The 23,309-nt window shown below is 33.5% G+C and overlaps 1 protein-coding gene across 3 annotated transcripts in view; it reads left to right on the top strand.

Annotated features, from left to right (window-relative positions):
- Positions 1 to 23,309, top strand: part of C4H14orf39 (chromosome 4 C14orf39 homolog) — a 47,552-nt gene that overhangs the window by 4,366 nt on the left and 19,877 nt on the right. For 2 of the 3 annotated variants that reach the window (XM_074235945.1, XM_074235947.1), the window contains exons 2-11: positions 1,511 to 1,595; positions 1,696 to 1,752; positions 3,207 to 3,333; positions 4,795 to 4,884; positions 12,171 to 12,358; positions 12,514 to 12,556; positions 16,622 to 16,742; positions 17,622 to 17,713; positions 18,933 to 19,069; positions 20,638 to 20,714. In XM_074235945.1, coding sequence (XP_074092046.1) covers positions 1,511 to 1,595; positions 1,696 to 1,752; positions 3,207 to 3,333; positions 4,795 to 4,884; positions 12,171 to 12,358; positions 12,514 to 12,556; positions 16,622 to 16,742; positions 17,622 to 17,713; positions 18,933 to 19,069; positions 20,638 to 20,714 — 1,017 coding nt within the window. The remainder of the gene's footprint in view (positions 1 to 1,510; positions 1,596 to 1,695; positions 1,753 to 3,206; positions 3,334 to 4,794; positions 4,885 to 12,170; positions 12,359 to 12,513; positions 12,557 to 16,621; positions 16,743 to 17,621; positions 17,714 to 18,932; positions 19,070 to 20,637; positions 20,715 to 23,309) is intronic. The other variant, XM_074235946.1, reaches the window with a different exon arrangement.

Raw genomic sequence — 23,309 nt, 5'->3', positions numbered from 1 at the left:
GTGTGTGTGTGTGTGTGTGTGTGTGTGTGTGTGTGTGTGTTCTGCCACTTTAGGGTCTGTTTAGAGGCTTTATTAAAAGTTGTTTTGAAAAAAATTCTGGGAGCTTCCTAGCTTTATGCCACTATCCTGGCTCCACCCAATGATTTCTTAATTGTCAAATCCTATGGGTTTTTTCCCTTAATTTTTTCTCTGTAGCATTTGCTAACTACCCTTTTTCTTTTTTTCTTTTTTTGCAAGGCAAATGGGGTTAAGTGGCTTGCCCAAGGTCACACAGCTAGGTAATTATTAAGTGTCTGAGGCTAGATTTGAACTCAGGTACTCCTGACTCCAGGGCCCGTGCTCTATCCACTGAACCACCTAGCTGCCCCCTAACTACCCTTTTTTCTCCTGGATAGTCTTTCCTTTTTAAGTGACAGTTCTTTTTTGATTCTCTTATGTGCATTACTCAGCCTTCTTTCCAAGATCATCCACTGGTTGTGAATGAAACTCAAGTCTCTTTCCAGGGCTCTCTTTTCCCTCTATACTTTGAATGATTTTATCTGTTTCCATGGGTTCAATGATCCTTCAAAATTTCTAATTTTTGCATATCCATTTCTTATTTATTTTCCTGAGCTTCATCTCTTCCTTGTCATTTGGATTTGTCCCATACCATGTCCCATTGTCATTTTGAACTCAATTTGTCCAAAAGAAGTTATTATTTCCTCCTAAACTTACTTTTCTCTTACTTTTCCTCCCAATTCCCCTGTTTCATGATTTTGTACTTGTCTTTAATACTTGTCTCTCTTGGACCATTTCCCTCCATCAAATCAGTTGCTAAGTATTGCACAACATTTCTTTAGGTAATAACCTCTTATTGCCTCCAACTTTTTGACTTAGAGAATATAATACTAAATCTAAGCAATTCAGCTGCCCAAGATATATCTAAAGCTTAGGACTGACCATTTCACTTTTCTGCTCAGAGACTCCAGTGTCCCTCTTGCTTCTAGGATATTTGAACTTCACACATATTCCTCTTCATCTACTCTACAGTTCATCCAATTTCTTTCTGTTCCCGTTTGTGAGATTTTATCTCCCCTTGCTGAAATTTGTAAAGGCTATCTTCTTTGCATGGAATGCTTTTTCCTTTTATCTCTGCCTCAGAGAATTTCTAGCTTCCTTGAAAACTTAGCTCAAGTGTTACAACACCAGGTTGCTAATGATTTCTCCCCACTTAGTGCTAGTGCTTCTGGTAATTTATATGTGTAGATGGTTGCTCCTGATAGATTATAAACTCCTTGAGGCAGAGACTGGCTTTTGTCTTTATTTTCTCAGAACTTTTGCACATTGTCTGGTACATTGATCCTTGTTGTTTGATTGAATTATTAAAACATTATACCATTGAGGCTTATCTATTTATTAATGGTTTCAAAAACTTTTTTTAGAAAAGTTAGAAATAATAACTTAGATGTCAGGAATAACTTTTAAAATATTTAGAGTTTAAATAAATATATGTTTTTCATCTTCCTTTCAGAAAATTCTCTCAGTTTTTTCCCCCTCAAAGAATCCAAAAATGAATGACCTGTTTGCTACTTTAGACAAGCTTTTGCTAGAATTGGGTAAGTTACAAAGTAAAGGTAAAAAATAATGATGGCTTTTTGTTTTTATTATTTAATATATTTTACCAATGAAGTGAACCCCCAAAATTGCTTGTTTTAGTTTTCCAGTGTGAGCAAGATTCAAATGCTAAGGAAGATGCAAAGCGTGAGATTTCTTGTAAGTAATTTTATATGATACTTTTTATTTGTGTTAAAAGCTAATTTTTTGTATTCTATTATAATGTTTGTCTCACTGTTACTCAGTGATTTAATGTTAAAATACAGAACAAGAAAAAATAGCTGCATTTCAGATAAAACCATTCTTTGTTGAGAGAATGTTTTTTAAAATTTTTTTCTTTTTGTGGAAATGTTTTTTAAATTTTTTTGTGGAAATGTTTTATAAAATTTTTTGTGGGAATGTTTTTTAAAATTTTCCTCTTTGTCTGTGATTCATTGGTGCAGGGAACTCTTAGTTCAGGAACTCCTATTGGCAACTTATCTGCCCTTAATCTTCTAAAGTAACTCATGGCCACTGTGAGATTAATTTGTTCATGGTTATATAACTTTTACGTATATCAGTGTCAAGACAAATGTCCCTGTCTTCCTGATCTCAAGACTAGTTTTCTATCCACTATACCATGGTGCTTGTTTACACAGTCAGTGGAATTTTTTTTAAAAAGGACTGTCAGAATTGAACAATACCACATTTCCATGAAGATAGTTCTGAAAGGCCAGTAGTAATAAAACGTAATGAGCATTATCTGTGGGCTCAGAAGACTAGGTTATAGTCTTGGCTTTACTTCTTCATAGCTATATATTATTGGATAAGTTAACTTACCTTCTCTTCTGTAAAATGTGAATAATGCTTCTTATATCTATGAGAATCAAAAGAAAAACTCACATATTTTATAAATTTTAAGTCAATATAGACTAGCAAATTAAGTAAAATGATTATACACAATGACTACCTTATATAAATGGAAAGAACAAAAAGCATAAACTGAAGGCCAAGTCATTATAACCAAATGGGACAAGAGCTAAGAAAATGCACTTCCCACCTTTCTTTGGAAAGAGGACAGGAATTATGAGCATGGAATATTGTATTCGTTGTGAATCTTGGTTGATTTTGTCACAATGCATTTTTTTCTCTTTTAAATCTTTGTTGTAAGTGATGGCTTGTTGGTTAAGGGATAAAATAGTAATAGATTTTGAAATGAAAATGATGTAAAAACAAAAGATATCAATAAAAAGAAACAAGTAATGATTAAAGACTGATAAGAAAAAAACAATAAATTCTTGATTCTGCAAAAAAAAGATTCATTTGTTTGCTTTTTCCATAGTCTAAAATTGCAGATGATTAAGAATTTTGTACTTGATTTTAATAGTTATATTTGCATTACTCTATTTGGAATGAGTAAGAACTTCATGAATAGTAGCTATATGTTTTAATGGTTTGTATGATTCATTCTGAATTTAGAAGTGATTTAAAAGAAATTGTGCATCACCTTTGAATGTCTTAAATTTCATAGGGTGATTTAAATAAAATTTTTTTATATAGGATCAATTACTATATAAATTTATTTTTGTTCTCTGCTAAGTATATATAAGTAAAATATATTTATTCTATTTTAGTACTCTGTACAAATATAAGAGAAATAAAGAAGAATATTTTTACTCTGCGTGAAAAAATAAACAAAATTGATGATGAAATTGCTCATTACCACAAGCATAAAAAATATGTGAATGAAGACTGTACCAAGTAAGTACTTGATAGTGATGAAATTTTATTTTTATTTTAAATTCTTTTACTTAGGATTTCTAAATAAGGGTAATAGTTAAAAGTATGTCTCCGTAAGTTTTAGGGGCATAGGGAAGTATCCTATATTGACAAATACAATAGTTGATCAGGTATAAACTTTTAAAGTCACTTATTAATGTAGAAAGAATTTATACCTTACTAAACCAAACCCTATTAACCCCATATTTGAGATAATTTAGTTTATTCAAGGCTATTTTTTGAGTAAAGATGTTAAAATTAATTTCTTTCTCCCTAAATCTATTTTCAGGATTTTTTTGTCAATGAAGAAAATCCTATTTGAAATCAATAACTTTACAAACAAATACTCAAGAAATTAAAGATGCTTTCAACATTTAACTTCTTGGTCCAGTAGTTAACTCTTCTGGGTTAAAATGTTTTTATGCATTATATCAGATAACCACAATGTCATCACTGATTTTTAACTTGTTTAATTTTATTGATAACCTATTTTTATGACAAAATATTGAGTATCATATTCAAACCACTGTGGAATCTTTGCTATATTCTGTATTTTCAAAATAAAATGATTTCTTTGAAAATATTCAGTGTTTTATCATGGTTCTGAGTCAGTTAAGGTTACATATCCCAGAGTTAAAAAAAAAATAAGTGGGAAGTATTTTTTAAGGGTTGCATAAGGGAAAATGGAAGAAAATCTGAGTATCAACATAAGAGAAAGGCAGAAAGCTAGCTAGGATGTGGCAATGAATAATGGGCATAAGTTATCTAATACTTAAAATGGAAACTGCTGTAAGATAATTATTTTGGGATTTTCATATTAATAGTTTTCTTCCCTTCCCCAGTAAAAGAACAAAAGATTTTATGGGTTAGTTTGTGGTCATTAACTCTTTAGTCACCTGACTAAACTGACACAGGGTTTCTTTTTCTCTTTTAGTTTAGGAAGGTGCAACAACAAGCCTTTCTAAGTTTTCATTACAATAGAAAAACCTCTCTTCACCCTCTATTCATTTCTCTGAAGTGGATAGCTTTAATACAGATGTTGAGATAGTATCTCAACTATGTGGTGACGGAAAAAAAAACCAAACAAATACCTAACTTTTAAATGTTAGAAAGGAACCAAGTCATGTTCGAGCTGAAATAGCATACCAGTATTTTATGATATTGTTAGCTCTCTTCATATTTGCCACTTCACATCCACATTTCTAAACCAGCTTGCTCATGAAAGGAAATACTCTTTTAAAAACCACATTTGTATATGGAGGTGTAAACAGGGGAAGGGAAGTTATGTGCTTCTGTTTAAACTCACAGAGGATTTTCCTTTGTGGAATTGCGAAAGTCATTTTAAGGAATAGAAAATTGACACCTTTCATTGGACACATCGATTTTTTAAAACTTATCTTTGTTATCTGATATGCTCTTAATGAATATAAAATTATTCCACAGCTGGATGCCAACACAAGATATTCTTCATAAACATGAACTTTATTTGGAAGACCAATTTCAGAATCACCAGGAAACCACTGAAAAAGACAAGTACTATATATGCTAATTCAAATCAATCAACAATATGATTGTTAATAATAAGAAGTAGGACTTATAAGAATACTAATTGAATTGAAAACATTTTGTGTTCAAGAAAATTGATAAAAGTAACTTCTTTGTGGATTATATTGCTTCTGATTTTTAGCAACTGAATCCTAAGGCTAATCAATGTTCTCCAAAGGGTGTGCTAAAAAGCTGTGTAAGTGTGAGAGGAGAATGACAGCTGGCATCACTGTTGGGATCTTTGTACCCAAGGTCTCCTTAGGGTTTTTGTACACATGTCCTTGGAGCAAAGCCAAGTAAACAAAAATATGAGACTTTTAGTTAGAATATAAACACATATACATTGTCAGAAAATGAATACATCAGTGTGATATAAATATAGACATGTAATTTTCAAATCATTTCCATCTCTTTTCATTCATAAATCTTAATATATTTGAACTGTCCCTCAGGTCCAGAAAACAAAGAGGGTCAGCAGTGTCAGTCTAGGAATCCAGATGTGTGTGTGTGTGTGTGTGTGTGTATGTGAATTGGGACAGGAGTCATCAGAACAAGTATGCAGTGTTCTTCAGCTCCATGTTGTCAATTACTATGTCACCTTTATGTACCCAAATAGACTTTTTTTTATTTATGAACACTTTCCTAGTAGCAGTCGATATAGCAAGGATGCTCTTTACATTTAAACTCTGGAGGTTTAGAAAGAGTATTTTTTTGTTTCCAATAATTTGTGGACTTGACTATCTTTAAAAAAGCTTTGAAGATGATTTTTTTTTGTTTTGTTAACAGTTTGATAACTATAGAAAAGGGTCGGAAGTAGTTCATAGATGATGAAACAAATTAAGATTATGGTAATGTTGAATATACCATAATCCTCACATGTAAAATGATACTTTTAGATATGAATATTAATTCTACTTTAGTTAGAAAAGAAGAAAGTGTTCTATGTTAATTGTATAAGAGTGGTTGGGGGGGTAATCATCTACATGTGCTCTGACTTAGCACTGAAGGACTTATGCTTTGGGATAACCTGATAACCACCTATGTGGTCCCTTTAGGACTTACTGGCAAATTCTTGTTCTGACGACTCCTGTCCCAATTCACTAGAAGGACTCACATTCTGCTGGCACAGTTTTGAAGAACTGCAACATCTCTATACCATAATGAGTTATCATAGTAGGTCTTTAGTGGAGGAAAATTAACAATTATATTTTGAATAACTTGTATGCATGAAGAGACCAAATATTTTCTTTATTCAATAAACATTTATTACTGGTTTGTTAAGTGCCAGGTACTTTGCTAATCTCTGGGCATACAAATTCACATTAAAAAGAAAGACAATAACTGCTCACAAGGAGCTTACACCATAATGGAGAAAGATAACACACTAAAGAAAGTTGGAAAGTGGCAGTATAGGGTAGGCTCAGGAAGGTACTTGGGCCAAAGGCAGGATGGAGAAGTTATGAGAAATCCCAAGGCAGGGCACTGAGGTAGAAAAAACAAGATGTTTGTCTGTAGTCCTCTCCTTAAATGGGGGTTTGGGAGTTCATGGCCTTATCTTTCAGTTAGGGGGCAGATGGCAATGATGAGGTATGAGTACCAAGGCTAGCTGTGTGGATTAATTTTTCTGTTACTTTGGGGATCTAATTAATGCAGGTTACTAATGACAATATAAGTTCTTAAGTTAGAGATCCCTCTAACTCTTCTGGATAGAGGTATAGCCCTTCTGTTCTGGGTTATAATTTTTTGTAAATCAGTGTAATCACTGGCATTTTTCGTTATGTTTTGTTTGTAATTAATGATGTATGAAAGTCAAAAGTAATTAAAAGTTGATTTTATCCCTATCTAGTATTTATATCAGCAAATTAGATAACTTTCTATTCTAATTAATGAAAATTCTGGATTTAAACATCTTCCTTTTGGTCAAAGTGAGAGGGGAAAGCAAGAAAAGGAAAAAGAGACCTTGGTTAAGGGCAAGTTCACTATCAGGAATGTACCATGATTTGGTCACAGCAGTCCCATCTGCCCTCTGTAGAAGAAGATGCCAGCTCCTTGGTATAGCCTGGACACTCAACACCAGCTCCTTTAACTTCTTTCTTTCTCTGCCTTAGCCATCTGTCCAGCTGTGCATCTTTACCCTTTCTCTTCTTACTCTCCCCTATGCATAGAAGTTCAGGAACTTCTCTTGAAACAGAAAATGGTTTCTAGCTCACAGTACTAGATAGATTGTCCAGTCCCTCCTAGGGCAGAGAAAGACTATAATTCATACCTTTCCCAAAAAGGACTCAGACCATATACTTATTTACCCCCTAAAACCAATCTAAATACTATTTTTCTTAAGAGATAAAACAGAGTTTTATTGTCATCCCATTTGTTGTGATCTTATATGCTTAGGGCAGTGGTGCTATCCCTTCTTTAATATTTCTATTTTCCCAACATGTCTTTAAAAAGATCCTTTTTTTATCCTTGGTATTCATTGTCAACTTTAACTTTTTCCTAAACTTTACAACTCAATGTCTTAGAACCTTATGAGATTCTGCCCCTTTTTTAAATTAATCTTTTTCAGTTATCTGTCCATATTTTCATTTTCTGAAATATCAGTGGGGGGGCCCAAGATGGCGGCATGAAGGCAGCATTACCTGAGAATTCTGACCCCCCAAACCCCCAAAGAAACAAAGGATGGGGGCGACTAGGTGGTGCAGTGGATAAAGCACCAGCCCTGGAGTCAGGAGTACCTGGGTTCAAATCTGGTTTCAGACACTTAATAATTACCTAGCTGTGTGGCCTTGGGCAAGCCACTTAACCCCATTTGCCTTGCAAAAAAAAAAAAACAAACTAAAAAAAAAAGAAACAGGATGGCTCTAGCCAAAATTTAGAGGGGCATAACCCACAGAAAGACTGAGTAATACATTTTCCCAGTCCAAGATAACTTAGAAGTTCCGCAGAAAAGGTGTGCTTCACCAGGACCAGCAGTTGGAAAAAAGCCACAGAGCAGCCCAGCCCAGCCTAAGGAAACCCAGCCAAGCACAGCCCAGAGATCACCCACAACAGCTTGAAGGGGTGGTGAGAGAACTGATGCACTTGGGTGAGCATGGAGTGAGGAGCACCAAGCTGCAGAACCTGCAGCGAGAATTGGGAGAAAGCAGCCTACACCCCCAGAGACGGTAAGGGAAGTCTGCAGAGATTTCTCTGCTCTTCCTGGGGTGGGACTCTGCTGTTTGCCTACACTCAGACCCAGGTTGCAGTTTGGGCTTCCATACTAAGATAGGAATCCTGCCTTATAGCCCCAGGGCTGAGAGCAGTGTTGTGGTCATCTACATATCAAAGCAGGGGCTAGAGAGCATAAGACCTTGAAAGAATAAAGGTTCCAATGGGGTGTCCCCCAAAAAGTCAATCCCAAAGCCTTGGAAGTGCTGAAAATTAGCCTTGGGCTAAGGAAATGAGAAAACAACAGAAAAAGAATAGAGAATTACTTTAGTCCCATGGAAGATCAAAACACATACTCAGATGATGATGAAATTGAAGCTTCAATATCCAAAACCTCAAAGAGAAATAGAAAATGGGCTTAGACTGTGGATGAGCCCAAAAAAGACTTTGAAAAGCAATCAAGAGAAGTGGAGGAAAAAATTGGGAGGAGAAATGAGAGCAATGCAGAAAAATCATGAAAACCAAATCAAAAGCTTCAGTTAAAGAAATACAAAAAAATACTGAAGAAAATAATATGTTAGTAACCAGTTTAGGCCTAATGGAAAAAGCAAAACAAAGGGCAAATGAGGAGAAGAATGCCTTAAAAAACAGAATTGGCCAGCTGGAAAAGGAGATAAAAAAGCTCTCTGAAGAAAATAACTCCTTCAAATGGAAAGCTGATGACTAAAGGAAGCTGATGATTTTGCAAGAAAGCAGGAAGAAATAAAACTCTAACAAAAAAGCAAAAAATTAGAAGAAAATGTGAAGTATCTCATTGGAAAAACAACTGACCTCGAAAACAGATCCAGAAGAAATAATTTGAAGATTATTGGACTATCTGAAAGCCATGACCAGGAGAAGAGCCTAGACTTCATTTTTGAAGGAAATAATACAGCAAAATTGCCCTGAGATCCTAGAAGCTGAGGGTAAAATAGAAATTGAGAGAATTCACTGGTCACCCCCTGAAAGGGAGCCCAAAAGAAAAACTTCCAGGAATATTATAGCCAAATTCCAAAACTCCCAAATCAAAGAGAAAATTCTAAAAGCTGCTAGAAACAGACAATTCAACTACTGAGCCTCCATAGTCAGGATTACACAGGATCTGGCAGCATCTACATTAAGGGCTCATAGGGATTGGAATATGATATTCCAGAAGGCAAAAGATCTTGGTTTACAACCAAGAATCAACTACCCAGCAAAACTGAATATCCTCTTTCAGGGGAAAAGATGGACTTTCAGTGAAACGGGACTTTCAAACTTTCCTAACGAGACAACCAGAGCTGAACAGAAAGTTTCATCTCCAAGTACAGGACTCTGGTGAACCATAGAGGGAGTGGAAGAGAGGAACTATGGGGAACTTGATGAGTTGAACTGTTTGTATTCCTGCACGGGAAGAAGATATTGATAACTCATATGAACTTTCTCATTTATTAGAGCTGTTAGAGCATATATAGACAGGACATAGGAAGGAGTAGAATATAATGGTATGATGTGTTAAAGGGATGGAGTCAATGGGCAATGGGGGAAAGTACTGGGAGGAAGGAAAAGGAGATGAAGAAGAAGCTGAGATTTCACTTAAGAGTCAAAAAAGCTTTTTCAATGGAAGTGGGGAGGGGGAGACCAGGGAGGAATGAGTGAGCCTTCATTCTCATTGGAAATGGCTCAGGGAGGAAATGACATACACACTTAATAGGGTGTGGAAATCTGTTTTGCCTTGGAGAATGATGGGAGGGAAGGGACAGGATGAGGGGGACTGGGGGGGGGAGGGAAGGGTACTCAGGGGCAACACACTTTTGAACAAGGGCCTGGATGAAAGGAGAGAGAGAATAGAATAAATGAGAGTGGAGATACCTAGTAATAGCAACTGAGGGGAAAATATTGAAGCAACTTCTCTGGTGGACTTATGATAAAGATATGTATGATAAAGACAGCAACTCACCCCAGAGAAATGTGAAGTACAATTTCTCTCTCTCTCTCTCTCTCTCTCTCTCTCTCTCTCTCTCTCTCTCTCTCTCTCTCTCTCTCTCTCCCCTCTCTTCTTGAGGTTTCTCATCTTCTTGGGGGTATGGGGTTTATGTTTATTCTTATGTTTACTCTATGTAGAAACTGTCAGACTGCCTTGGGGGGGAAGGGAGGTGGGGGAGAAATTTTAGAATTCAAAGCCTTGCAAAAAATGTTGGGTGTGTGTGTGTGTGTGTGTGTGGTGTGTGTGTGTGTGTGTGTGTGTATTATATATATATATATATATATATATGTACATATATTACTATTGTATATAATTAGAAAACAAATAAAATGGTAAAGATGATCATAAAAAAATTAAAATATCAGTTCCCAGGTGGCAGCTAGGTGGCTCAGTAGATAGAGCACCGGCCCTGGAGTCAGAAGTGCCTGAGTTCAAATCTGGCCTCAGACTATTAATAATTGCCTAGCTGTGTGACCTTTGGCAAGTCACCTAACCCCATTGCCTTAAATTAAAAAAAAATAAAATATCAATATCCTTTTAAGTACCACCATCCTTCCAGTCACCCAGATGTGTAGCCTTGGTATTATTATTATTGACCTGTCATTCCACACATACAATTCATTGCCAAATCTTGACATTTCTACCTTTACACTACCTTTCATATATGTATCCTCTCTCTGCTCATAGAATCAAAGTCTCATCCAGGTTTTAATTACCTGGACTACTGCAGTAGCCTTATATTTGGGCTCCCTGCTTCAAATTTCTTCCATAGTCAGCTGCTGAGATTTTTCTTAAGTAGAAGGAAGTCTAGGGGCAACTAGGTGGTGTAGTGAATAGATTATCGGCCCTGAAGTCAGGAAGTCCTGAGTTCAAATGCTGCCTCAGACACTAATTACCTAACTATGTGACCTTGGGCAAGTCACTTAATCCCATTGCCTCGCAAAAAAACTAAATAATAATAATAATAAAAGTAGAAGGATGTCTGATTATGTTGCCTTTTCCCCCTATTTAATGAACTCAGCTCCCTATTACCTCTGGGATCAAATAAAAAGTCCTCTGCCATTTAAAGTTTCTAATATCCTAACCCTTTTCTACCTTTCAAGACCTTTTTAAATCTTATTTTCCTCCATATGCTCCCCAATCCACTTACAATGATCTTGAGTCTTATATTTCATCTTATGTCTTTAGATTAGCTCTCTATTTTGTCAGGAATGCTCTCCTTCCTCTCTGCCTCTTAGTTTCCCTTAACTGTCTCAAGACCTTGTTCAAATCCCACTTTCTGAAGGAAATCTCTTCTTATTCTTCCAGTTGCTAATCCCATCTTCTTTCCAACTATTATTTCTAACAACTTCCCAACTTGTATACCTAATTATTTAATGTTGTTTGCATTATTGAAATGTATACTTGTTGAGGTTGGAGACTTTTCTTTTGGCCTTTCTTTATATCTTCAGTGCTTATTGGCACATAGTTAGTACTTAAGTCTCTGACTGGGTACACTGTTCCAAAAGTCTTAGTGAGGTTTTAAGTTACTAAAGTTGCTTAAAAAAAGAAAACAAGAAAGAAAACAAAAAAACAAACAAAAAAAAACTTAAACTGCACTAAGAATTTTGGGACGGCCTGTGCATTCACATTGGTTTCTCTTGGCAGCCTTCATTCTCATTTGGATTGTTTGTATTGTCAGTATAAAATATATGCTGCTTCTGTAGCTTTTTTATGTCAACATATGTTGTCTAAAAATGGGCCTTGTGGGAAGATTGATATGATCTGAGGTCTGGACTACCTCTGAATAAATGAGAACAACCAGTACAGCAAATGAAGGAGAAAGTTGAATAAAGCAGTTGGAACTTGAATTTGGCATTATTAATAATGGAGAAGGGACTTTGAAAGTTCATCTTACTGATATTTTAAAAGTATAAATTTCATGTTTCCAAAGTGATATGGGCTGATATTTGGCATTATGATTATGTATAAGAGCACAATTAGAATGTGATTTGTCAGCATACCTACTGTTTTTTATCTTTAGTGTTTCATCTAATTTTTAAAAATGTAATAAAAATTATTTAGCAACTTATTAATATGTTTCTTTTCATATTGTTTATCAATTTCCACTTTATTGTTTTAACAGAGAAATGTATCATGATTATATGAGACAATATAAAGAGGTTTTTAAAGAATACCAGCAACAGTATTCAGAAAGTTCTTTTGCTCAAGAGTATTACAAGAATAAAACAGAAATGGAAGAAATAAAAAACCGAATATTAACATGTACAGAACAATGTAAAATTAAGGAAACTATTCTTATGGAACTTTTAGGTAAAAAAAACCTTTATTATTAAAATGTTGTCTTTACAGAAAATACTACATTAATATTAAATATTAACACTATATTATAATAATTGTGTTATATATTAATAAATAATATTACATATTAATACTATATTGATATTAAATATAACTTTGTTTTTCAGTGCCTGCTCCTTTTAAATCACTACATCAATGGACATTACACATGTATCCACACTTATATTTCTAATTTTTAATTATATAGTTATTTCAGAATTTTAATTTTTAATGTTTTATTTAGTACCATAGTTATTATTTTATTAACAATGAATAGATAGAATTTTTCAAATTAATTACTTCCAATGTTCTAATATAATATGTATAAAAATATATTTTTATTATGTGTATATTTATATGTATGTATATATATTTATATATTCAGGAGAAGCAAACTCAAGAAGGCATAAAATGATAAAGTCTGTGATTTCCAATGACAATTTTTTAATATATTGAGTTATAGTGAGGAAAAACTTTCAGTTATATTGATTAATAATGACTTTTAATGTAGTTGAAGCTATCTTTCCCCCTCACCCCCCTACTTTCTTATGTGTTTCCTGATTGGTCCAAACTCTGCCTGATTAACAAGGGTGTTGTCATCCCTGACTGTGAACTTTTATCCCCTTCCCAAATCCCTTTGCTTGATTGCTTATTACTAGAAAAGCATTTTCATTTGACATCTCTTCTGCTTTCCTACTCCTTTATCACCCACTCTTTTTGTCCATTCCTTTGTATTTTCTCTCTTGTTACCTGTCTCTTCCAAATCTTGCCAATTTCCCCAACTCTACTGTTACTTTTTCTGTTTTCTCATCTATAAACAGTGGTCTCAGTCTTTCATCTTCTCTGACCTACTTAGTTCTCCATTTTCCATTTGCTGTACTCTCTGCTTCCTACCCATTCTTTAACTCATTGGGGGATAGATTTGTTGTGACAGAGGTGGGGAGCAAAGCTGTGTTATTGAGCAGGAAGGATGAAATGGGACAAAAGGTTAAATGATAAAAGCAAGCAAAAGAGAATTGAATGAAGAGATAGTATAAGAGTAAATTGAGTTGGAGCTAATTAGGTAATGGGATGAGAAAGGGAATGAAAAGGAGAGGATTCAGGTACAGGAGTTAAAAAAGGTGGTAGGAGACCAGAAAAAGTGACAGAAGAGGAGAAAACCCTCTAGTTGGTTTGAGTCATGACTCCTAATTCACTGAGGTGAATTAGCCTGAACATGGACATCCATGTAGGTCATGATTTACTTCCTGTGAATGTTTAGTATATGGTATGTAAATCTTCTTAAAAAAAAGAAAATTCTTCTTGAATAATATGGTTGTAAATAGTTAAAAACTTAAAAGGATTTATGGTTTCACTGACTTACATACTCTCCTGTGATATAGATTGCAATCTGTGCCTATCTCATTCCCTATCTTTTCCTTTCTTGTCTTTTCTCAAATTATGTTAGAAGCCATTTTCCCCCTCCCCCCATGTCTTGTGATGTGGGGTTTCATTTCTTACTGTATGATCATCTCACATCTTATCGATGATGTCTTTTTTTTGCCACTTTTGGCTATATGATTCATTATATGTACTACAGTTGTTTATTCTTTAGATATTTGGGTATTCTAGAATTCACAGCTACTTTGCAGTCTATAGGGAAAAATGGTGTTAACAGATTAATTTTTGTTTCAAGGAAAATCTTAGGATCATTAAAAACATGGTCCAGTTTTCTGAATACAATACAGCTTTCTATCTTCCTCTTTTCAATTCTGGGCCATTGACACTGATTCAAGATATATATATGTCAAAGAAACAACAACTCAATGGATATTAAACTTCATATCAAAGGCATACATCATCTATTCTGTTTTTCCTCTGTGGAATATTGAGTTGAACTCTTTTGAATAGTTTTGGATTTCATTTAGGAGGTTTTATAGTATTCTAGTAATGTAGAGAGTTATGGATACAGGAAATGTGATTAGAAACAAATTTTGTAGAAGAAAAAATATTGTCTGTACCTGTCTGGGGAACTCTAATCAAAGTGACTCCATTGTTAAATGTGAATTTGTCAAGATGGGAGAGGCCCTAGCTCATTCTCCTTCCTCCAGAGTCCGGTTTTTCCCATCTACCTGACCTTGGTCATTGATGGGTCAAGCTTGCACTGGCCTGACAGGAAATGACACGTTGGACTTAGACAATCCTTATGGCTATCTATAGTCTCAGTCTTTCTCTCTCTTTCTCAAACAAACCGTGCCTAGTGTTTTGTTATTCTGGCCACTAGAAGCTTACAAGATGCTACTTTTTCAGGAGAAAAGATTTTAATCTGTATATTTTGCAGGCTTCTATAAAAAAATTCTGTGTGGTTTTAAAGTCCTAGGACTTTGAGTGAATTCTTTCACCATTCAAGGCCTCTCAATCTTAAATTGGTGACAACATCCCCTGGCGACACTAGGACTTAATACAGTTATCACCAAGTTAAACACAAATAAGAGCATCTCGAGGACTTCGCCATCCATAGAAAGTTCTTTTTGATTTGGATAATGTGCAACTTGTATGACAGTGGCAAATATCTTTGATGATAATTCTTCCTATTTTCTGCCTTGACAAAATGGTTTCTGTTGTTGTTTATATCAAAGTATCTTATCTATGCTTAACAGATACAAAGGCAATAGCTTGATGGAAGAGAACCTTTAAAGGTGACATTTTGCTCTATGAAAAGAATGCCTTTTATATAAAGTCTATGAACAATATTTAGTGGAATCTTCTCTTCTGTACCTTCCAATTAGGTGTGTGAATGTAAAAATGTGGTCTATTCTACAATATTGTTTATAAAAAAGATTGTCAATGACATATTTAATATATGTGTAATTTAATCTCATTAAGATTTTTTGAGATGATAAATTATATATATGGATTTGTAGTCATATAAATCTGGAGAGACTTTCTCTGGTAGTAATAATATTTATGTTTTTTTCAATTATTCAAAATATTTTTCTTTTTCAAATAGTTTGAGAATTGATCCCTAACATCATACAGAATTGTGGCATAGTGTTTAAAGCCAAGAGCCTTTCTTGCTAAGTATTTGTTGTGCTCCTTGGTGTTGTGGGCTGCATTGTATTCATGAATAAGTATTGAATTCTGTATGCAGTACTTAGGTTTTGTTGAACACTGTAGCCCAGAAGAACTAAAAGGTTGGACACCCTGCCTTCAAGTTATTCTTCTTTTGCTTCTTGCTGATTTATGAAGCAATACTTTGTATAATCCTTTATCTACCATGATATTTTTCAAATAAATTTGTATTCTTATAAAAATGTATTTTCTTCAATTGATTAGAAGAGAGACTGTGTGTTTTGCTGATTGAGTAAACGATTTTTATGTGCTTTTGTCCTCACTATAGTAATTGCTATATACTACTTAAACTTCCATAGGAGAGAGTGATAGTCTACATCCCTGTTGTTTCCTTTATCTATTTCCTTATTTTAAAGCATCATTAGTTTGAACAAATTGGGTTAAAGCTGTTTTAATACATGTCATATCTTTTATTTTTATTCTGTGTTGATTTTGATATTTTTCCAAAAATAATTCAGAAATGATTTACGTATTGGTAACAAGTTGTTTCTTGTTTGACGTGAACTCAGCTTTTAACTAGACATGTAAATAGGACACAGTTTTTAAGATGATTAAATAATTTATATATTTTATAATAGATGATTAAATTGAAACTTTATTTTATATTTCTTTTATCCATTCAAAAATATTTTGCTCCCAGTTTAACTTCATAATCTGCCTAATTTGCCCTCTCTCCATGACATACTAGTACATTCTGTAGGAGCTTGCAAAAAAGATTAAATCCTCCCTTTATACTCTCTTCAGATTATCTATTTGAAATTTAAGCCTATTTTCCAGTAGAGAATTGCTTACCTATTAGTAGGCATTTTATATAGCCATTATCAACTAAATTTGGTTTTCTAAATGACTGAAATTAATTTAGAAAGATGTTGCAGCAGTATACACCAGAAAAATGCCAATCTTTAAGGAGTTCTGGCTATACAGTGAGATTATGTGCTGAAACTCAAAATCAGAATCAAATTATTTATAAAACTATGATATGTTAAAGACTTAAATAATTTTTTTGTAGCTGTAAATGTTTTTAGTTATAAAATGTTAAATTTTCATAAATAATCTTATATAAAATTGTTACATAAGTTATAGATGTAAATATACTCCCATAATGATGATTTCTTAACACAAAAGTGTTCATTTGAGATCTAAAACTGAAGACATCCTTAAATGTGCTTCAAGTTTGACTTACAAATCATCTAAACTTATGGAAGAAACAGATGAAATGGAAAGAAAAATTAATTTTTTAAACCAGGTACTTGTTTTAAGATGTTTAATATTACTAATATAGAAGAAAAATAGTATATAAATCATAATCTTTAATGATACATTTTAAGATAGGCTAAAATGGAGAAATACTTGATATAGGGTTTAAAAGATTTTATAATTTAGAATAAATCCCTTTATTGAAATTAGAAGTGATATAAATCACTTTAAAATTAAGTTAAATCTTGTCAAATTTTTCTATACATATAAGCAAAAGCTTTATTTAAATTTTCATTTGAGCTACTTCAAATGGCCTTGTTTTTGCAAATAATAATGTACAGACTCAATGTTGTTAATAATAATTCAACTTGAGCTTGATATTTATTTTTTCATGTTTTCAAATATATATTCCTGATTTTTCCTTTAAAAATAGTAATTATTCTCATCTCCTGACAGTGAATTATCTTAGAATGAGATGTAATTTTTTAGATATGACCAATGGGGGAATTTATTTTGCTTGATTATGCATATTAGTTACAAGTACTGTTTACCTTCCTTCTGTCTTTCCTTCTTCCTCTCTTTAAAATTATAATAACCTGATGACATAATTAATGTTTATATATATTTTTAAAATCTCATATTAATGATTTTGTATCAACAAGTCTTGCTTCTAACTTATACTTTATAGGAAAAGTGGTCTAGAAGTTATTCAAGAACTAAATTTTTCAGTATAGTAGTTAAACAATATGGGAAATTTTTTCAACTTGCTAATTTAGATTCAGTTTTGGCAACTTCTATAGATTGAAGTGTATAAAATAGTAATGTGGTCACAAGCAGAATTTTGAGGTTTATTAGTTACTTCATATTTGATATAGTTCAGCCTTTTCCAGAAATAAGTTTTGATGCTGTTGTGTTTTTTAATTTTTAGGAGACTGCAAGAATTTCTGAAACTAAGAATCTTTCAGAAATCCTAGAAGAAAAAAGTAAACCATTAGAAAAAACAAAGGAATTTAAAGAGAGGTAAATTGTTTGATTTTTATTTTATGTGAACATGATATTCTAACTGTAAAAATTTATACAGTGGCCTGTAATATAAAAGCAGTGCAGCATAGTAGATAGAGAATGAATTAGAGATGGAAATTTAAATTATCTTTCTTACACACTGGCTATGTGACTTCTCAGTGCTCTTGCAGAGAAAGTGCTGATCTACATTGGGGAAAGGATTTTTTTTATCTACGGCTTTCCTATATCCATCAGTGTCAACTATTGTGTCATGTAGAGGGAAAGAATTAGGCAGACTTTAAAGTTAGACTAGGAGTAAAATATTTACAGATGAATAAAAGAAATATACAGTATGTATCTAAATTATGAGCTTCATTTGAAAGTCCAGCACACACTTTCCCCTCCAATTAATTCCAATTAATTAATTTCTGGCTTCCTTTTAAGTCCTAAATAAATTCTTACCTTCTATAGGAAGGTTTCTTAACCTTTCAATTTCAATGCTTTCTCTCTGTTGTTTTCCATTTGTCCTATATATATAGCTTGTTTTGTATATATTTGTTTGCATGTTGACTCCCTCAAATTATAAACTCCTTGAGAGCAAGAACTTCTCTTTTTGTATTCACAGGGTTTAACACAGTACCTGAGCATATTCTAGGCAATTAACAAATATTTTTTGAATTGTATAGAAATAAGGAAATACAGTGTTAGGGAATGGCACAAAGGGAAGGCTAAAGAGAAGTCATAGAATTTAGTGTCATTCAGGGGTGACTAGGTGGCGCAGTGGATAGAGCACCGGCCCTGAAATCCAGCCTCAGACATTTAATAATTACCTACCTGTGTGATCTTGGACAAGCCACTTAACCCCATTTGCCTTGCAAAAAAAAAAAAAAAAACCTTGCAAAAAAAAAGAATTTAGTGCTATTCACACTGACTATGTGACTGTTGCTTAATCCATTTCTATTTCATTTCTTACATCTCTAAAATGAAAGGATTGGATTGTGAGGTCATAGTCATAGGATCTAGAACTTAAAGGAAACTTTATCATCTATCATTTTACAGATGAGAAAATTAAGGCTCATGGAGGGTAAGTGACTTGCCAACATCACACAGGGCAGAAAATCTGGATTTGGAACCCAGATTCTCTGATGTCAAGACTTTTAAGGGCACATTTAAGTCTATTCTAAATCCTGTTATGCTTGACTGATTTTTAATATTTTTAACTAAATTTTCTATTTAGGATTTCTGAAGAACAAGGACATTTTCGTACATTAAATGAGAATCCTCAAAATAGACAAGTCTTTCTTTCTTATAATTCTCAGAACTTAATCATACCTGTAAGGAATGATAGACATTTCTCAGAACCAAGAGGCACAGGTAAAATTTATGTTTACAATGAAATCATTTATTTTTCTTCTCTTCCTGTATTGAAGGCTAGCTTTCTATGCACTGTGCCATGCTGATTCTCACTATATAGATAGAGCATTATATAATTTTAAAGTCAGATTATTCAATTAAAAGAATAGAGTAAGAAGTCCTTTTTGATAGAGTTCAAAGTGAGATATCCCTTAAATAATAATTTGAGCCTATTTTTGTCCTCTCAATTGAGGAAATAAGCCTCTTGTTTTAAACAGCTGTATTTTCTCTGAGGGAGACTAGTAAAACTATAACCAGAAACTATACTCTGGTTCAATTGCCAAGTTAGGAGGAATCATTATGTCTATTAAAAGTGAGTAATTTTTTTTCTCTTTTAGAATTGTGTGATCAAATTATGGACTTGTAGGTAAATTACAGCAGAATGTAAATATTTCAGGGCCTGGAACTGTATTTTTGTCTTTGTATTATAGTAGTTAGGGGCTACTAGGTGGTGCAGTCGATAGAGTGCCAATTCTGGGGTCAAGAAGACATCTTCCTGAGTTCAAATCTGACTTGAGATACTTTACCAGCTGTGTGACCCTGGGCAAGTAATTTAATCCTCTTTGCTTTAATCAAGGCAAGGATAAGGATTAAGAAATGGCAAACCATTCTATCTTTGCCAAGAATACTCCAAATGGAGTCATAAAGAGTAAGACATGTTTGGAAAAAACTACTGAACAATGGTAATTTCCAGGACATATCACGATGCCTTGCATACAATAAAGACTTAATAAGTGGTTATTGAATTGAATTAAATTAGAAGGTAGAATTCCAGTGTCTAGGCTACCTTAATATTTCCTTAGGTTGACTCCTTTTACTGGATCTGCAAATCAATTAAACCACATCGTCCCTACCTTTAAAAAGGGACATCAACTTTTCCCACCATTCTTTACCTTCTAATTCATAATAAAGATAACTATTATGAAGATAGCTTGGCATTGTGTATAGTAAACTTTCCTGGAAACCAGAAAGTCCTCAAATTTATATCCTGCTTCTGCTTCATACCGATTGTGACTCTAGATGGTTCACTTATCCTCTTAATCCTCCCTTGATCCTCTCTAAGACAAGACTTCTTAATCTTTTTTTTTGTGTGTCAGGAACCTTTTTTTGCATTCAGTGAAGGATATGGATCCCTGTTTAGAATAGTGTTATTAAGTGTATAAAATAAAATCCAAAGGATTATAAAAAACAATTTTATAGAAATATAATTATTAAAATATTAAAAAAAAAAACCATAAGTTCATTGATCCCAGGTTAAGATGCCTCTGTTCTAAGACTCAAGAGTTGCAAAGAAAATGCTGACTTGTATTGGAAAAGAGTGCTTCCTTGTCTGAAAATTCCATATATCAGTGAAATTTTAGGTCTGGGTCCTATGTCAAACTATATTTATAGGATTGTTTAATTGTAATTCTGGGCTTGGGCATTTTTGTGATATTTTATTTAAATGTCATATGTATACTTGATTCTAATCAAGTAAGTCAATATGAAATTTTTTGAAAATAATTTTTGCTGAATTATTTATGATCTAGACAAAAAAGAAGACAGTTCACTGAGTCATTCAGCACTTGCAAGGATTGACTTCAGACCAGAGAGAAAGGCAATACTGGTATATATCCTTTTTTATTAAGCGAGTAAGAATTAAGTATTGGTTTAAAAAATTATAATATGAATATAAAAATAGGGCACATTTTTATGTGTATTGTATAGTCTAATCTAACCATGTACATTAGTATGTGTATTACCATCTGAAGGTTTTAAGGCAGCTACGTGGCACAGTAGATGGAGCCCTGGACTGAAGAAAGAACCCAAGTCCAAATCTGGCCTCAGACATTTATCACCAGTGTTATCTTGGGCAAATCATTTGACCTTATCCATAAAATGGGGGTGATAATAATAGCATATTTCATATCTTATAAGAATTCAATGGAATAATTGTTGTAAAATGTTTAGCATAGTCCCTGGAATATATTAAGTACTATATAAATGTTAACTGCTATTATTATTTTTAAATCCTATACCATAGAATTTCAGACTTTGAAGGGTTATCATTGAATACTAAGATAGAGTACCCATCAATTCTGGAGCAGTCAATTCTATAAATTATCTGAAATTTCCCAATTTTATATTACTCTTAGTTTTGCTTTTGGGGGCCAAACAGAATAGGTTTAATCCTTCCTCAAAAAGAGACTTTAATATACTTGGGGGCAAAAACAAAACTAGGTGATACAGTGAATTGGTGTCAGGCCTGGAGTCAGGAAGACTCCTCTTCTGAAGTTCAAATCCAGCCTCAGATACTTATAAGCTGTGTGACCCTGGCCAAATCAACTAACTTTGCCTTAGTTTCCTCATCTGAAAATGAGCTGGAGAAGCAAAAGGCAAATTTTTGAAGCATCTTTGCCAGATAAATTCCAAAAGGTATCACAAAGGGTAAGACACTACTGAAAAATGACTAAACAATAAATCATGTCCCTCTAAGTCTTTTCCATTTTAAATGTTCCTAGTTCCTTCAGTTGAGCAGCAGATACCCTATTTTCCAGAACCCTCATTATTAGAGATAATCCTTTGTAGTAGTACTCTAGAATGCTAGATTAATCATTCTTTTTCTGTTAAGTATTACTATTTATTTTGATGCCAGTTATGTATGTCAGTAAATGTCAAGTATATACTACTACTTTTGCAAGGGACAACAGTATTTCTGGAGGAAATTGTAGCTCCATCTTTACCTCACCTCTTGTAAGTGTTTCTAAGGGGATAAGTATGGATCTCCTGTTGGTTTCAGACGGACAATTTCCAGCCTCTTCTGCCTCTTTGGTCCATAATATATCTTCTCCCATCTTTGGGACTTGTAACCAGATCTTGAATTCTTGAAATTTCCTTTTCTATCTCCCAAGAAAAAGAGAATCTGATGTCTTCCTCCAGAAATAGAAGACATTTATACTTGTTTCTTGAGAGGTTGTTTACCTTTATATGTTTAAATGCCCAGGAAATAAGAAAAAAAATTAATTATTCTTATTATTAAAATGCATGTGTTACTATTTGAATGCAATATTAAGAGTTATGATGATTTTAAGACTGGCTTGGGGCTTGATGTTAAAGAGAGAATTATTCATTTTTACCATTTCTAAAGGCAAAAGGAATACTTCTGAGTTTCTTTAGACTAGTGAATTAGTAGCAGTATCTTGCGACAGTGACCGGCTAAGCTAGCTTAGAGCTGGGAGTGAGAACAGAGATTTTTCCATTTTTAGAGGTCTAGTTTGAAAGAAAAGCTACTATTCTTTGGGGGGGGGGAACACAGGAAAAGCCAGAAAATCATACCTAAGAGGAGGAGAGTAACCTGACCGCCAAAGAAAGATGTAAGGGAATAAGAGTGATAGACATATGCCTACTTTCTTATGAATCCAGCCATGCTTTATAACTGTATTATAAAGGATTTTTCAGTTCCATTTTCTTCTTTATTTATTCTTGGAAACTTTTCTTCCATTTTTGTGTATTTCATTTTCCTGGATAATCTACAAAGATGATTCACTCTAGCTTTTTCATTTTTAACTCCTGCAATATACTAGCTAAGTGATGTTGGACAAATCATTTAGCCTGTCTAAACCTTAACATTCTAATGTGTAAATTAGAAGAATAATTATACTTACACTACCCACTTTATGAATTGTCAGTAGTAAAGGGGTTATATAATTGTGAAAAGCAATCTCATTTGACATTAAGGTAATAATACAGTTATCCCTTCCACATTGTGACTTTCCCTAGTCAGCATAGGAAATTAAATGGAGATTTTTGGGGGAGTTTTGTGGAAGTCTCAGACTCATGAAGGCTGGAAGATGACACAGAAAAAGTTTAGAAACTCAGAAATGCATAAACTATGTATACAGTATTGTATAATATCAACCCAAATTTTATAATAAGTTACTATAACATCCATTTAAAGAAAAAGAAAAAATTCAGACTTCTTCTCTGAGACAAAATGAGCCAAAAAATCTTACACAGATTTTCCACATTATGGGGGCACCACATCCCTAACCTCCATGACAAAAAAGAGAAAACTGTAATATCATTGCAAGTCTAGATAGAAATCAAATATAGTAACAGAAAATGTTGAACAAGCCAGGATTCAAACAATGAATGAAAAACCAGAAGGGAATAATGGAAAGAGTGCTGGATTTGAAATAAGAGGACCTGGGTTTAGATCTCA

The sequence above is a fragment of the Macrotis lagotis genome, chromosome 4, assembly GCF_037893015.1.
Source record: "Macrotis lagotis isolate mMagLag1 chromosome 4, bilby.v1.9.chrom.fasta, whole genome shotgun sequence".
In the NCBI taxonomy this organism is placed as follows: domain Eukaryota; kingdom Metazoa; phylum Chordata; class Mammalia; order Peramelemorphia; family Peramelidae; genus Macrotis; species Macrotis lagotis.
The sequence above is the reverse complement of the archived record's forward strand: the minus strand, read 5'-3'. Positions and strand labels throughout refer to the sequence as shown.